The 17,800-nt window shown below is 41.7% G+C and overlaps 1 protein-coding gene across 4 annotated transcripts in view; it reads right to left on the bottom strand.

The window, feature by feature from the left end:
* LOC110831285 (uncharacterized) overlaps positions 1-17,800 on the bottom strand; it is a 94,394-nt gene that overhangs the window by 70,190 nt on the left and 6,404 nt on the right. The window contains exons 1-2 of one of the 4 annotated variants that reach the window (XM_087351398.1): positions 7,218-7,380; positions 3,169-3,218 (exon numbers count right to left, since the gene is read on the bottom strand). In XM_087351398.1, the coding sequence (XP_087207524.1) occupies positions 3,169-3,218; positions 7,218-7,249 (82 nt within the window). In that variant the 5' untranslated portion in view covers positions 7,250-7,380. Of the gene's footprint in view, positions 1-3,168; positions 3,219-7,217; positions 7,385-17,800 lie in introns of those variants that run through there. The other 3 variants (XM_087351396.1, XM_087351399.1, XM_087351397.1) reach the window with 3 other exon arrangements.

The raw sequence follows: 17,800 nt of genomic DNA on the forward strand, positions 1-17,800 counted from the left end.
TCCACGTGTTCCTTTTTTATACATAAGAGATAGCGCTTCAAACGTGATCTTGAGGAAAATTCAATCAGACATTCCTCAAATTTTATATAAATATGACTTATTTTCTCACCCTTTGTGACTGAAAATAGATTTCGCATCGGTTAGTGTTGGTGGAGAATTAATTGAGGATAATGTTTAACAGAATTGTTCTCAGGTTTAGTGAAATGAATCAGATCATGAGGTTTAATTTCTAAAATGCGGTATAATTTTCTTCCAGGTAATCACTCATATTGACAAACATTTCTACGGTGTCACTTTTATCGTCCTTTTTATGAACGCTGAAACCTTGTTAGAAAGTTAAAAAACGGTTGCATTTTGACCTTGAAGAGAGGAGATGAGCTTACATATATGACAAAAGATCGAGCCACTTCTTATCTAAAATTGTTCATATATTGGAGAAGCGGAGTCCTGTATCTGCGTACTTCTACTTTCAGTTCAATTTATCGTTTACGAACTTAATCCTTTTTATCACCTCATCTCCAAACGAGAGATAAGCGACTTACAGTCTGCCTACATTTTGTCATACAAAAATTAAAATAAGTTTAGTTGGCGAGCTTAAACATATTGCAGCATAGAAGGCATTTTTGATTCAAGGTCACGCGATACTAACGTCTCTCTACGAATGATGCAACGTAAAAGTTCACGTGGGGATCACTTTGCTGTACTTCAGTTTGAAAACCCTTATTGTGTCCTCTCAAAGCTGCTGCTCTGTCTATACAGATACCGACGCAGATTGCCAAAGAAACATCTTCTGCTGTGAAATTGTCATTCACTACCTTGAATATGTATATAACTCCCTGTACGTCTCTCTGAAAACGGTAAACAGAACATGAATTCTTTTCTGAATGCTTTCTTGGAAACAGTATCTGACGAACACAAGTAACTGAGCTAATCCTGCAACATTTGTTGATTCGTCGATTTGAAGTGAACATTTTCGACTGCATTTAATCATGGCCAACATTTGTTCTTGATGTCTTCTGGCACTTATTCAGTGCGAAGCATCAGTGTATTATTAGAGAGAGGAATTGTTTTAAGAGGCTGGCCATATCTTTCATCGCGCATAATTTCGCACATTTCCATGGCTGCTGGAAGGAATGTCTTTCCGATGGTATGAGGTATGAGGCTCCTTATTTTGGCTATTAAGTACGAAACCTCAAAAAAGGGCAAAAATACCTTTGTCCAAGTACTGAATGTGTTTCTCACTGTTTATTTATTTCTGGTAGTTCTGACTAAGCAAATTTCTCCAATTGAAACTGTTGTTTCCGAGGACTTGACCTTAAGTGTAAGTCGTGATATGTTTAATTGTTCTCCTGCAGCTCTAACCGACAATCCTTTGTTCTAAACAGCGCCAACATCTGTAGTAAGATTAACCCCATCGACGTTTGGTCACTTAAGACCATCTTCACTCCATGGCATAAAAGTAAATGGAGTAATTTAGATTAAAGTACAAGTTAAAAATTATTCTTAAGTAAAAGCTCATATTTGCTTGTACCCTGTGCCTTTGGCGACGGTCCACGGTACGAGGCGTTTGCATGGACCAAGGTACACCACTCTAACTCTTCCAGATAATATTAGTTTAAACCTTGCCTGCTGAGTAAACAATTTGAACACATATGCAATTAAGTTCTTGATACAGTGTAGAATATATTAATTATATCAATTTGTGCTAACGTTCCTTAACTTTACTGTGAAAACATAAAACTGTACGGCCAAACCTCTGCTTCTTTGGTCAGATTTAATAAAAAATAAAATACAAGAACATTTCATACTGCTGTTATGATATAAGAAGAAGGGTAGCAAACCGGGTGTAGCGCCAACCTTAGTGTTAAAAGAGAATTTACCTTCAGTGGATAAGGAGAAAACATTGGGTGACCGTAGGTACAAGGGTTTCGCCAATATTTTTTCCTCAATGCACCAAGAAATACTTGAGTTATCCACTGTGTCAATAGAATATAAGATTGCTAAAACAAAACTGACTTGTTTCTACATTTTCTAACCTAAAGCGCGGAAAATAAAATTGTAAATTCCAATGCCTATTTCATTTGGTACATGTGTTGTATAAAGCAGGGGAGCTCAACATTTTGGGCAAGCAGGACACGCTGAAACATATCTACTATAAAAATTTGTGATTTCGTCGTCGTCAATAAATTACGTCATCAACAATGTCAACTATAAACAAACTCGGGGGGTTTAGTTTAGTTTCTTACACAAGATTTTAAAACGCAAGGGGTTGGTTGCTTTTTAAAAACTTGACCAGCCCCTCCGAGGAGCTCCGAAAGGAGCGTTCTGCCCTAGTGTATTACTATGGCCGGAGCACTTAAATATTTTTACCGTAACCAACACATAACGTAACGTAAGGTAAAAATTACCTTTTTTGTTTTTGATGCAAAACTTAGGCATTCTTGTGTTCCGCAAGAAATTTAACATTTGTCCCAATTCTCATCACATGTTGCAGGAAGAGAACTGACATAAGTACTAAAACAAATTGAGTGGCGTCAACAGCGAATATTGGAAAATCTTGTCACGTACTGCTGTAGGCATTAAGTGTACCACATTGTTAAGCTGAATTCAGACATAAACACATCGCAAACACCTCGTTTATGTGAGCTGTTATCTATAAATTGTCGAAGATACAGATTTAAAATTGAGTACAGAATTTCCTTCTCGACACGATCTCAAGAAATCAAGATTCCGACATGAGATTATTTTGATCGCAAGGCTATTTCCAAACAGGGCCAGACGTTTAACTGCTTCTCAAGTTTAAGAGGACCCACAAATTCTAGAGTCAAATTACACTGTGATTATTCTTAATTAAAGATACATTACACCAAAGTAACATGAATCTGATTATACGAGCATTGGTATACAACAATACCTGTGTTAAGCTAAGATGATAATTGTTTACACAATTTTTAGGCCATTTGTATCGTGAGGCCTTAAACTGTAGCTGAGGCAGCGTATGTGTAAGTCTGGCACTGCTTCCAGACCACCAACCGTTTCACAGAACTGAGAAACTCTATTTAATAGACTCGTTCTTCTTAGCCAAAGAACATATTCCATTCCCAAGAAAGCCAAATATATGTTATCAGTAATAATAGAACGGTTAGGAATTTTAACGACTTAACTCACCTTCAGCTGACATAAAACTCTCAAAACAAGGAGCACCAATGTAGAAAATCCTGAAATCATAAAATATTCCGTCATTAGTATTTACCCCATATTACGAAACTTCGAAGCAGATTATGTTATATATGGTGTGGGCGAGAAGTTCGTTTAGACGTTTAACGTGTCACAAAAACTTATCTTGTCTCATAAAACAGTGGATTCCTACTTCAAACAGTTTTGTTCGATGATTTCATTGTATGATGTTACCCACGGGAACGATATAATAGCTTCTTCCAAAATCGTATCACTTTTGGGACCACCAGAAACGCTTCGTTCACCGTCAGCAGGTAGCGTTTATTATTTCATACAGAAATTGTGTGTAGTTTCCTAGAGAATCCTGGAAAACAACCACTGGGCCGACCAAGAAGGAGAACGGAGGATAACATCAAGATGGATCTTAGGGAGTTGGGTTGTGAGGATGACAAATAAATGGAGTTGGCTCAGGATCGTGGCAGCCGGTAGGCTTTGGTTTTGTCGGTGTTGGACCTGTGGGTTCAGCTACCAGGGAATAATTAGTTTAATATAAAGTTCGATTTTTAATTGCGTGCAATAAATATATAAATGATGCTCTACTCTCAAAATAAGGTAAAGAAATCCTATAAATGTGTGGTAACAATCGATCTCCTGGAGAAACATGACAACACTACGCAGCGAAGACAGACGAGTTTACAATTTACGTTTCGCCAGGAATAATATACTATCTCGTCCTAGGACTTCACAAGTCACCATCTCGACTCTCAGGGGCTTCCAATTTACATATTCAATGGCAGAACTGCCTCAACTACTGGAGGATATCGGAGCCTCTGTTTACTTCACCCACAACGTCATGCAGGTTTCATACTCTGAACATCAAGACCTATGGACAGACAAAAACGGGACGGTTTTGTGGCCTCCGCGAACGCCCGATCTCGTGGCTGTCGACTTATAACTGTGGGGTCACTTGAAAGGAATAGCACTTCAACCAACTTCTGTAAACATGAACAAATTGTTTAGTTAAAATCTAATAAATATATACGCTCCTAAAACACGTCGTTCTTTTCTCATTCGATTTCCCCATGCTCCGTTGTCTTTATAGGGACATTTTGTCTCTGTTTTTCGAGTACAACACACTCCTTATTTTTTAGGGTACGTAATTAAGAATCATCCAACCTACATGTATGTATGTATATAGGTAGGTAGGTACATATGTATCAATGGCCCTAGAATCATAACATAGGCCTGTATAATATCGGTAAAATAACTCTGACATGTGATGAAACAAGTTCTCTATTCCACACAACTTTTTGTGCGCATTGTTTTATTTTGAAAGAAACTGTGACTGTATGAGATATTTTGGTTTTATTATAAGGCCTAAATCCTGCATAAATAATGCATTTTAAAGAACATGACTGAAGTATTTTCAGTTTATTGTATCGTTTTCCCATCAGATTCTCATTACTATGTGACATAATTCGCCATATTTCCTAGCACGTCTTTAATAATACGCGCTCATAAACATTGACCCAGAAACATTTTAAAATTGTTATTCTTCAGAGTACAGTTCATCCTATATTACAACTATAGAAATAAGAGTACTGTGACACTTTAAATACTAATTTTAAGAGTCCACTCCGCCCCTTTGTGGTGATCATGTCATACATCCATTGAACACAGACCAGAGGCTAATACACAGAAATTTGGACGTGCCATACGCACAGTTTAAATTGTTGAAATCAATATGTATATTTTATTGTATTTATATCTGGCATGTTTTACTTAATATGAACACAGAAATTACATATATTCAGAGTAATTATTTTAAATGTGCCCACTTTTCCCCCGAATTTCTGCATATTATTCTGTCTTTGCTCCAGGCTCTGGTAAAAATTTTGTATCCAGAGCCCAGAACAGAGGTAATTTCAGTTTGTATACTGCCCAAAATAAGCCAGTGTTCCGCAAACGGTATGCTCCCTAAAGGTTTCAGGTGCATGCTTTATAGGTAGTAAATGTAATATATTATCTATCACAATTTATAATTCGTAGCGCGCACACACACAGTTTTATATTCTATAGTTTAATTCAACAAGTGTCATGTTTATTTCCATACGCCTGCACACTTATAAGGCAAGGATCTATATGTCGATACAGACTTATGATCACGTATAGTTTCGTACATCTTTTCCGTGAGGCGAAATTTTGTGGTTTGTTGTCGTGTGTCTTTGAAAAATTAAGGTCTACCGAGGCTGAGACATATTTCCGGACCCCTGGAATAGGCCACGAGTGGGACCATATTCTGCGCAGTACAAACAAATTTGTTTTATAAAATGAAAAGACTGTTTTTCAGAGATCAATTCCTCAAAATATAGCCTTGCGATGTTGCATCGACGGTCATAGAACACTCTTCAATTAGATCTGCTGAAAACTCAGCGAAACATACGAGGTGCGATCGGAAAGTTTCAAGACTGCGCGTATAAAAACCCGTACACTTATCTCAGGTATTAAATTCATCCATCACCCTCGAAGTAGTTCCCCTGGGAGTGAACACAACGATCCCAGCGCCGCTGCCAAGCCTGGAAGCATCCCTGGAAATCTTTCTTTGTCAGCCTGTCAAGCACCATCTGCGATTCTGCCGGAATCTCTTCTATCGTCTCAAATCTCCTTCCCTTTAGCTGAATTTTCATCTTTGGGAAGAGAAAGAAGTCACACGGCGAATAAGAAGGGTGCGGGATGACGGCCATGGTGTTTGAGGCCAAAACCTGCCGAACTTTGAGGGCGGTGTGCGCTGGCGCGTTGTCATGATGCGTCGCATGTGGAGTTCTTCCTTTAGAATCAGCTGACAGGTCCCATAGCCTATCCCAACAATGTCGCACAAGTCGTTGATGGTACGACGTCGATCTTCGTGAATGGCCTGCCGAATCTTCGCAACATTTTCGGGCGTTGTGCTCGAAGATGGTCGTCCAGAACGCTGGTCATCATCGACAGAGGTTCGACCATTTTTAAAACGTGAATGCCACACAAAAGTTTGTGCACGACCCATTGCGGACTCCCCAAATGCTTGCTTTAGCATTTCATAGGTTTCCGTAGCCGTTTTGGCGAGTCTTTGGCAAAATTTGATGCACACTCTTTGTTCATGAAAATCCGCCATTCCGAAATCGCATTAGGGTCGGTGTAATGCACTACCAAAACGCCCGTAACTAAGAAACAAATGCTAATTCGATGATGCCGGCTGGCACACTGATTCACTATGAATGTAGGCCGCACCCCCTAGCAGCAGAAGCTCGTACTACATCCGGTTCGCCCTCTATTGACACAGTCTTGAAACTTTCCGATCGCACCTCGTAATAGCTAAAACAGCCGGGAGAGCTTAGTCAAGTGATAACCCGCGGACTGGTTGACGCCCTCCAATGTTCTTTATGTGCCTCGCGAGTCTTCTTTTTGCGGTATTTTTTCTGCCGAAGAACCTCAAGCTCATGTAATAGAACTATGGCGATTTCATCTTATGGTTTACCCACCCCAATTACCTAGTTCGAGACTGATGCTCATCAGGCCAGCCGAGGCTATCCCTGAAAAGATGGCCAAGTCGATGCAACGGTTAGTCTAACTACTCGGCTACCCTGATTGAAATTTTCCTTGCTATTCCTAAATTGTAATGAAAATGCCAGGGTATAACTCAAGAGGATCACAGGCCAATTTTCCCAATCATGGAGGCCTTTGACCGAAGTGATTTCCCTGCCACGTCCTAGAGGCCATCGCCGTCTAACCAAAATGGAGGAATGATAACCAACCAAGAGAGGATGTCTTGCACTTGTGCAAGACTCCGCCGACAGGCAAAATGAAAGTATAATGCTGCAGGTGGCAGACAGTATTGTTTTTTTATTCCATGTTCTTAGCCTCAGCGCCTACAGATAAATGTAGTTGCGTGTAATAATAATCAAGACGGCAGTTTTACCGCATTTCATGTCTCAGCAAAACTGCGGCATCACAGATCTACTAATAAACCTTGGCCCTAGTTTGTGATTAATAAAGTTACTTACATCAGAATCAGTGCAAATTCAAGTCTTCCCATGATGCAACTTCGTTCACGTATATAACTTGTAAGAGAAATATAGAGGGACAGACGTCTTTCGATAAAGCATGCACTGCAGAACGGCCTAGATTTTGATCCTGTATCACTGCAAGAAGCTGTGTCATGAGTCTATCAGTTGCCACTCCCTTTGTACAGAGTGCGACAGAGTTTACTTATTCAGTCATTCGCAAACAGCAAATAGACGACTGGAGTTTTCCTTTAGGAGAGGAGTGAATCAAGGTCGAGGATTTCTGCTCTTCCAGCAACAAAACGTATTCCTTGTTTGACGTATCGAAAAATGTGCTCAGACTTTGACCTGGAGAAATGTTCGATTTTCACTTCTCATACATGTTGCATGGGAGACCGTGTCTTTCAGCAAACACTGGGTAAAGGAGGGGTTTAGGAGCAAACAATTTCTGCGTATCACAAGTCACATATATATATACTCATACTCGAAACCGGCATGCAATTCAGCCTTTGATCTTTAGTTACAAAGAATTTTATTGTGGCACAACAAACTTCAGAGATGAATATTTCGGCCACGGATATCAATTGATATGAATTTCATATCTATATCGGAGGTGGTCATACCGACATCAAGTCTATTTGTCGGTGTAGAATATTTTCAGTTGCTCTAGCATCTAATTAATGTTAGTCATAAAATAAAGGTCAATTTCGCTCTGTACTACAATCTTTTGTGCATAAATTTACATTGCAATCTATGTCCCACTACTGGTTAAAACGTTCTACATAGGTATCAATGATAATAACAGGTGATATTTCATGGTCGGCTGAGTATGTATCATTACTATTATTATTATTATTATTCCATCTACAGGATATTTACTTCTATGTACCTGAGACAAACCTTGCCCCTGAGGTACAAATTGCAGCAGCTATTTCTGAAATACATTTTGTTTTTAATCCGTATTACATGTATTATATAGATTTAATGTGAGGCATGACTATATATACTATATATTTTACATCAGCGTCTTTCGAATGATGTATGATGATCCTAAAATGGCGATTTTCTGAAGTTCCCTAATGTCGTATTCGCCCGGGATGTTGGCCAAACATATTTTGAGTGACTTATTATTATTATTATTATTATCCCATCTCTTCACCACTTTATGGGGTATGTACTTCTATGTACCCGAGACAGACCTTGTCCCTAAGGTCAATAGGGCAGCAGCTATATTTGTTTTTAATATGTATTACATGTATTATATTATTTTATTTTACGACAGCGTCTTTCGAATGATGTATGAAGTTCCCTGACGTCGTGTTCGCCCGGGATGTTGGCCAAATATTTCCTGACCGACCTGGAGACAGTTCCTGTTGCCCCTATAACTACTGGAATTATTTTTGCTTGAACCTTCCACATTCTCTGTATTTCTACGAGAAGGTCCTTGTATTTCAATATCTTCTCTACTTCCTTCTTAATCACATTTCTGTCAGTCGGTATTGCTATGTCAATTAAGAGGCAAGTTCCGTTTTTGTTTCTGATTATTATGTCTGGTTTATTATTTGGGATGGTTCTATCTGTTCTGATTTATTGGTTCCACAAAATAGTTATTTGGCCATCTTCACTTGTCTCCATTGTCTTCGGGATGTGTTCATACCATTGCTTCTCTTCTATCTTTACCCCAGCATTCCTGCATATGTTAAAATGTAACTGAGTACAGACACGATCATGTCGTTGTATATACTGCTCTTTTGCCAGCACGGGGCATCCGGACATAACGTGATCTGTCGTCTCATCAAATTGATTACATAGTCTGTATTTGCTGTCTGTATCTGTTTTCAATATTTTTGTTGCATAATATTTAGTGTTTAGCGCCTGGTCTTGTGCTGCTATAATCTGACTTTCAGTTTCCCCTTTCAGATCTCCTCTTGTCAGCCACAGAAACGTGTCTTCTTTGCTTATAAGTTGTCTGTCCAAACTTCGGAGATACTGTCCATTTTGTTCTCCCATTTTTTCTTTATACTGTCTTGAATCAATGTCTTAATTTGTTTTCCTTCATTTGTGTCACTGATTTCATCTTCAGAATTTAGTTCTTCTTTGATTTTCGATGCTGTCTTAGTTATTGAGTTCATTATTGCTTGAGACCTGTCGTGTAATTTTATGATATTAATATATGGATCCTTCTGATGCTTTATGTGCAAATACTCTGCAATATTAACTATTTCACTTTTGTATCCTGCTTCAATTTGTCCCAGTCCTCTTCCCCCTTCCTTCCTCTTTACGTAAATTCTGTCTGCGTCTGCCTTCGGGTGATGCATCCCATAAATTGTCAACAGTTTCCTAGTTTTCCTGTCAATTTTCTTCAGTTCTTCTAGTCTCCAGTTAATTATTCCAAAACTGCACCTCAGTACTGGAACTGCTAACGCAATTATGGCAGTGATTTTGTTTCTGGCATTCAGTTCAGATTTCAGTATCATCCTTAATCTTCCATTATATTCCTTCTTCAGTTTATCTTTCATTTGTTGATGTTGTATGCCATCTCCTTCCTCAATTCCTAAGTATTTATATGTTTTTCCTTGTTCAAGCTGTTGTATTTCTGTGTCCATATCAATTAACAGATTTTCTGAATCGGCATATTTTCCTTTTTTATACACAACCTTTGCACATTTGTCCAGTCCAAATTTCATTCCAATATCCTTACTGAATGTCCTAACTGTATGTAGTTGTTTCTGAAGTTCAGTCTCTGATTTGCATATCAGTTTTAAGTCGTCCATGTAGATCAGGTGTGAGACTTTTGTTTTAGTCTCATGTTCTTCATATCCTATATTCATTCGGTTGAGCTCTGCTGTAAGAGGGATTAAACTAATACAAAATAATAATGGTGAGAGTGAATCACCTTGAAATATTCCACAATTTACTCTGATATCTGTTGTTTCGGTTATTTTATCTCCCGTATTTAGTTTCATACTAGTTTTCCAGCTATTCATAGCTTTCCTAGTGAAAGATATTATCTTTTCATTAACTCCAATTAGCTCTAAAGATTTAAGTATCCAGCTGTGAGGAACGCTGTCGAATGCCTTTTTGTAGTCAATCCAGGCCATGCACAAGTTCTTCTTCCTGCTTTTACAGTCTTGCAGTATTGTTTTCGATACCAGCAGTTGGTTTCTGCATCCCCTTGATCCTCGGCAGCGCCATTTTTCTTCCTTTGGCATTAAATTTTGATCTTCAACATACTGCTGCATTCTGTTAGTAATTATTGCTGTAAATAATTTATATATTGTAGGGAGGCAAGTTACGGGCCTATAATTTTTTGGTAGTTCAGTAATTTCGTTTTTTGGAATAAGATATGTTATTCCAAGGGTCAGCCAGTCCGGAACGTGATCTTGATCAATCAGTTCGTTGAACACTTTTGCTAAATGTTGATGTGTCCCAGTGAGGTTCTTCAGCCAAAAATTTGCTATCTGGTCTGCTCCTGGGGCCTTCCAATTCAGAGTTTCTTTGAGAACTGCTGTTACCTCCCTCCCTGTTATTGGTTCCCATTCCATTCTCTGGTTTTGGCAACCTTGATTTTTTATCCACGTGGCTTCTTCGTTGTGTGTGATATTTGTTTCATATATTGCTTTCCAAAAATTTTCAATTTCTCCTTTATTAGGCGTGGATTTCATATTTATCTTCTTCTGTCTTAAATATCTGTAGAATTTCTTGCAGTCCGTTCTAAATAGTTTGTTTTGTTGATATTGGGTTTGTCTTCTCTTGTATCTTCTAATACGTTGTGATTTTGCTGACACCTTTTGTTTAAGCTCTTCAATTATTTGGTCCAGGTTTTCTTCGCTTTCTATTTCATATTTCTGGAGCAGGCGTTTCTTTTTAATATTCCGATTTTCCATTTTCTCCCTCTTAATTTCCGTCAGAGCTGATAAATCTTTCATTATAGCATCAATAGTTGTTTGTATTCTTCTCATCCAGGGTGGTATTGATTGAGGTTGCTTTCTTGGCATGCACTTTCTTGGTCCATTTAAATCTTCTGTTAACACTTTTGCCGTTGCATAAATAAGATGATTCAGTTCAGTTCAAATCTGTCTCTCTTAATATTTCTGTGAGAACTGCATTTGCACTCTTAATGCTTTCTTTTATTTTGACCATGTTTTGGGGTTTCTCCAGTTTTGGTCTTCTTCTAATTTCTACCTGAGAGACCTGATGCCACATAATCTCAATTTCGTTTTTCAGTTTCTCATTTGACTGTGTTTCTTGTGGAGAAGCCATTTCATCTTGGGGTGCTAGGTTTAGGTTTTCTTGGGCCTGCTCATAAATTGTATCATGTGCTTGCTCTGATTGCTCTTCATTGTTTCTGTTTAAATGACCTTCTTGAATTAATTTCATCTCCTGCTTCATTCCTTCCATTTCCAGATCAGTTACTTTTTTTTTCTTCGCAATGTAGTTTCTTTGGTTCATAAGTTTCTTAGCATCTATATTTGCTCTAATGTTTGGATTTCTTTTCCTCCATAGCTCATACACACTCTTGTAGTCGTCTGAAGAAAATGTTTTACAATACATGTGACACCAAACTACTTCCTTCATTTCTTCTCTTGTCCAAGCCACTCTTGTTTTTCTTGATTGATTTTCTTGTGAGTCTTGGGCTTGTTGGCTGTGCGTGTCCATGGTTGCCAGCGTTGAGTTGCCTCGTTGCCGTAACCAACCTCAGCCCTTGGAGTACCTAGGCGACCTGTACTTTATTATTATTATTATTATGAATTGTTTAATTGGTCCACAAGCAGCCAAAAACTTCAGGCGTGTTGCCGTCATAACTCGGATGCTTGCAGGCCAGATGAAACTGTAGTCACGGCTCGAACCACGAGATAGGCGGCTACAGTGAGTTGGGGTCGTGCGCACGCAGTAGTCGGAGCGACCCAAGAAGCACGGCCTTTTGCATCCGGCTGAGTAGTGCTTCAGCGTTACGCTGGCATGCCGGAATGAGCTTGATGTTAGCCAGCAGTGACGACTTGACTCCTCCAAGAACTCCAATTATAAGGACGTTATTATTATTATTATTATTATTATTATTATTGATGTAGGGAAAATATTAATTTATATCTGGTATTAAACTTATTCTCATTAACGTCCTAGTTCTTTGTAAATAACAAAGTACCAAGCGATACGTCGATACAATAAATTTATATGGTTATGGCAACGTATTCATTTATTGATATCAAATGACATTCCTAGTTTTGAAGTTGTTGAACTTTTAACGAATTCAAACTCATTATAGAAGGGAACTAAATTGAAAAAGGTTGATGCATAATCATATTTTTGGTGCCAGGAAAGCTTGTATGATGAACTGGAGTTTCTCAGGACCACTTTCAGTCAGAACGACTGCAGTAACCGACAGATTCGACAAGCTCTTAACCCACCGGCGAGAGTGGCACCGCCACCGGAGATTCCTGCCTCGGTCGCTTCCTGCAATATATGAACACGACCTTCGACCGCAGCAGCAGGCTGCTGTCCAGGCACAAAACCAAGTCCGTGGGCTTTTCCCAAAAAATATCCCCGATTTTCTTCGGCAGACCGCCCGTTCTTTCGAGACCAGAGTCAAGGAACACCAGCGCCACATCCGACCGAAGCAACCAGATAAATCCGCCGTGGCTGAACACAGCGTCAACCGGTAGAGCAGTGGTCCGATACACAGATCAGTGAGCAGTAGAGCAGGTAAGAAATAACCCTCTTACGGTTAGGTGGAGCAGGTTGAAACCAACCCTGCTACGCTCGACAGCGAGGGTCAGGATGAGGCTTGACTGACTAGATAGCACCGAAGTTGCGGGCTGCCGAAGTGTTATGGAGGAGATGGAACTAGCCTATTTCAAGGCCCACCTAGGGCAGCTGTCTCAGGCTGCCCTGCGACAGCTCAAGGCGGACATCATCTCGGAGAGGAGGATGCGTGAGACCGTGGCATTGGTCTGGCAAACGACCCACTGGCCAGAACAGTGGGTGCCAAACCGGGGGGGGGGGCTCCCGCCTACCACAAGGCTCCCCGAGTAACTGCGTGCAAGCGCAAGGCCAACGAGTTGGACTCGTCCGACTCGTTGGAACCTGCCGGCAGCACCCCTCGCCAGTAAAGCTGAGGCCGCTAGCAATGGTAAAGGACGGAGGGACGAAAAGGCGTCCCGCGGATCTCCCCCCCCCCCCTTCGTGTTCAAGTTCCCCAGAGGGGATAGGGCGTCACGGTGGTATCCAATGCTGGCGAACACTTGGACGCTCAACCCGCCACTCCAAAATAGCCAAGTGGACGCTCAAGCACACAGCCAAGGAACCCGGCGCCCAGCCGGGACCCACTTTCTCGATGGTAGCTCCGCGGCGCACCTTTCCCGGGACTCCCGGTGACGTGTCCGGGCCACTGAGCACTGCGTCCAATGACACCACTCCCAGCGCCCAAGTGGAGAAACCACCTTCCTTGGTGAACGACCAAATAAAACCCCGGCGTAATTCTCTGGGGTAAATAATACTCGTAGTTTCCTGGAATGGATTCGCGCGAGGTTAGACGGCAGTCTTATGGCCCAGATGAAGGGAGATATCCTGACACTGATGTCCGTGACTGATGACGGTTTCCGGGCCACTATCGGGGCTCTGCGATGCCTCGATGTGGGCGAGGACGTCAGCTTACGCAACTTGGGCAAAAGCATGCCCGAACGGAGATCCGGAAGGAGCTGTTGGCCATGCACATTAATGTACAGGAGGCCATGCTACTCCGGTCTAAGAGACGGAACCACGATCCGGAAAAGAACCCCCTCTGACACCGCACTTCATAGTGCCAGTAGAGCGGGGCCCTGACGCTGCCAAGGTGCGGGCTCTCACCGAACTCTGCGGCTTGCGGGTGAAGGTAGAGACGTACATCGCACCTAGGGGGCCCCTGCAGTGCAAACGTTGCCAACCTTTCGGGTATACGCAGCAAAACTTGGGCTACGCGCATAGGTGTGTGGTCCTGCGGTGACGAGCACCCATCTGGGGCGTGTACCACCCCAAACCACCAGCTACGGGGGCAAATACACTGCCAACTACTGTGGTTGCAGTAGGTGGAAGGAGGCGAAGGCGGCTGCTACTAAGCGTGCGGAAGGAAAGCGCGGCCGAAAGGACGGCGCCTCCACGAATCTGCCAGCACTCAAATCAGCCCCACTAGGACAACTTCGGCCCAGGCTAGAATCACATTGTCCGAGGTGGCCGTGTCGTCACGGCCTCTTCCCTTCCAACAGAGGATGCTCGCCCCCGAGCTATCCTCAAAACTGTAATCCTCTTTGTAGCAGAGTATGACTGCATGGCCTAGAACTTAGGGGGAAAAGCCTTCCTGTAATGCCGGTGGTGTTCGAGGCAGGAAGCTGGAATTGGAACAGTCCCTCGTTGAGCACGGTGTCGATGTTTGCCTCCTGAACGACACGCACGTAGCGTCAGGTACGAATTATGCCACCGGACGGACCGGCCAACCCCCGGGGGGTGGGGGGGGGGAGGCACCGGACGTCCGGCCAACGCGGGGGGGAGAGACACAGCGATCCTTGCCTGCAGGGTCATTGATCATTATTCTGATTTAGTCTGCAGCGCACCTAGAGTTCACTGCCATTCACCTAGTGTTGGCGACTAGGACAGCGAAGTTCGTGGCGGCATACTTCTCGCCCACGCGGTCCTGGACCAAGTGCCTGAGCGGGGGATTCCAATCTTAATGGATGGTGACCTCAACGCGAAGCACACTGACTGGCATTCTAGGCTGATCTCAGCAAGGGGGTCGCTGGCAGTCGAGCCTTTTGATAGACGACAAAATCAAACGGCAGCAATCCCCGTAAAACAGTGGGTTGGCATTTTGGCGCTGAAATTTGTCGTTTGTATTTAACATATACAAACGTTTCTCGACTGAAGGACCACTCCTGTGTCATTCCGCTAACAGGAACTCTTGCTTGACCTTACGGGCCGAACAACCTAAACACGGCTCCTTACACACACATAACGCATCCCCTGACGTCCTTGGCATTGTAGTTGTCAAGGACTTCGTCGAATCGGTGTATCTGACCATCTGTTACGCACTTAGCTTTATTATTATTATTATCCCATCTCTTCACCATTTTATGGGGTATGTACTTCCATGTACCCGAGACAGACCTTGTCCCTATTATTATTATTATTATTATTATTATTAATCAATTGTTTGGCTGGTCCACAAACAGATAAAAGCTTCGGGCTTTTAGCCGTCATACCTCCAATGCTTACAGACCAGATGAAACTGTATCCACGGCTCGAACCACGAGATGGGCAGCTACAGTCAGCTGGAATCGTGCGCACGCGCAGTAGTTGAAGGGAGGCGAGAAGCATAGTCTTGTGTATGTGGCTGAGCAATGCTTCAGGGTTACACTGGCATGCCGGAATAAGCTTAATGTTTGCCAGCATTGACGGCTTGACTCCTCCAAGAACTCCGATTATGAGGGCTACTAATTTGACAGTAAATACGAGATACAATTTTCTTAGCTGAAACACCAAGGTCTTGAAACTTGGTACGTCTTTCACTTTCCTTCACAGCTATGTTTGTTTCAGCCGGAGCTGAAAACTCAATGACATAGGTTCGTTTCACACATACACGGCGACCGTCCAAACGGCTCCGTTTACACGGAACGGTGAACATTTCACACACAACCGATCATACCCGGAGCCGGTTATTATGTTGTTTGTTGCCAACATAACTTGACAGTAAAACAAAAAGTTCTCAGTTATCGTCTCTGTAGAGCCCGAAGGTACATTGAATGCTCGTTTGGAATATTAAGTAATAAATGGAGGATCTTCCATCGAGCTATAAACTTGCAACCTGATTTTGCTGTAGATATTCTCAAGGCTTGTGTTGTTTTATACAAATTTGTTCGGGAGAGAGACGGCTACGAGGCAGAGGATACATTGACAATCACAGGACTTGATAAAATACGTGGTGAAGAAGTATTTCGCGGGGGAATATCAGCAAACAATGTGATATCTTTTAGCTGACTACTTCTTAACACCTGTTGGATCTCTGAAATGGCAGCTTTCAAAGTTTTAATTTCATTAACGTTAATCATATCTTTACAGCTATACCTATATTTAATTATAGAAAGTTTAGTTTTAACATTGGTCAACATAATGAGAAAAAAATTGCAACAATTGTGTAATAGAACTTTTTCATTACATTTCAATTCAAACAACAATAAAACAAAGAATAAAACTTACCAAAGTTTTATTTTCTTTGTCTTCCAGCTCCTCAAAATCACTTTTCAGTTCTAGGAACACTTTCCTCCAAGCATTTTTCGTTTCCTTTCTATCTTTGTACAAAACACTTGTTATGTCCCAAAATACTGGCCTCGCTTCAATTAAAGAAATTAGATGATCAATGTCAACATTTACATTTGTCATATTGCGTGATAGAAATTCACATTCACTGATTATTACTTCACAAGGTTGGTACATAAGTCACGTAACAGGGCATTACACACGGCACGTGTGAAGGAAGCCATTCAACTGTTTACCCGACTACCTGGTGGTGCACCGTTAGGACGGTCACGGCGCCGGGATTTGTAGTGGGAAGACACGGCGACTTCACGGTAGACCGTTACCGTATAGACGGCACCGGTGCGTGTGAAAGCTCTCGTATAATCTTCGACCTTTGACCGTGTAAACGGAGCCGTTTGGACGGTCGCCGTGTATGTGTGAAACGGGCCATATTATACATAGTGCGTTCAGAGCCATCGATAAGAACGATATCAGGTTTGGTAGCTGTTAAATGCCTAGTAGTGGGAAACGAATAGTTACAATAACTTTTACATTTATCGTTCTCAACAACGGACTCATTGTCCCCAGGGGCGTACGGCAAAACCGGGGTCTTACCAAAGCCGTTAAAGTACCTCAAGTGCTAACAGAGTACACGTATACCAGCGTTATGTCGATGAATGCAGGCGCAGCTGGCAGTGTTTACAAGCCGACAGAAGATGCATCAGCGTCTCTTGGTTGCATTCGGCATGCCCTGCACACAGTATTCGCTTCCCCCACACCAATCACCATTCGGTGGTACACAAGTGTGTTTACAACACCATCTTGGCACGCTAAGATAAAACCCTCTGTTTCAGACTTGGCCCAGCAGACCGCAGGAAGGGGAGCGTCAGATCTAATTACAAGTAACAAATAATTTGAAAATGTTTCAAAATTTAAGTATCTGGGAACAACAATAACAAACAGAAATGAGGTCCATGATGAAATTAAGAGCAGAATACACTCGGGAAACGTTTGTTTTTATTCAGTTCAAAAACTGTTATCTTCTCATTTGCTATCCAAAACACTAAATATCAGGATACATGAAACAATAATTTTGCCTGTTGTCTTGTATGGCTGTGAAACATGGTCTCTTACCTCAAAGGAAGAACGTAGATGAAAAGTGTTTGAAAGCAAAGTGCTCAGGAAGATATTTGGACCTAGGAAGGATAAAATACATGGGGAATTTAGAATATTGCATAACGAGGAGCTGCGTAAATTGTACAGGTCACCTAGCATAGTGAGGATAATGAAATCTAGGAGGCTCCGATGGGCTGGACATG

Source organism: Zootermopsis nevadensis, unplaced genomic scaffold (genome assembly GCF_977971745.1).
Source record: "Zootermopsis nevadensis isolate Lab colony 2312 unplaced genomic scaffold, Znev_1.0 Znev_ptg000019l, whole genome shotgun sequence".
Lineage (NCBI taxonomy): Eukaryota > Metazoa > Arthropoda > Insecta > Blattodea > Termopsidae > Zootermopsis > Zootermopsis nevadensis.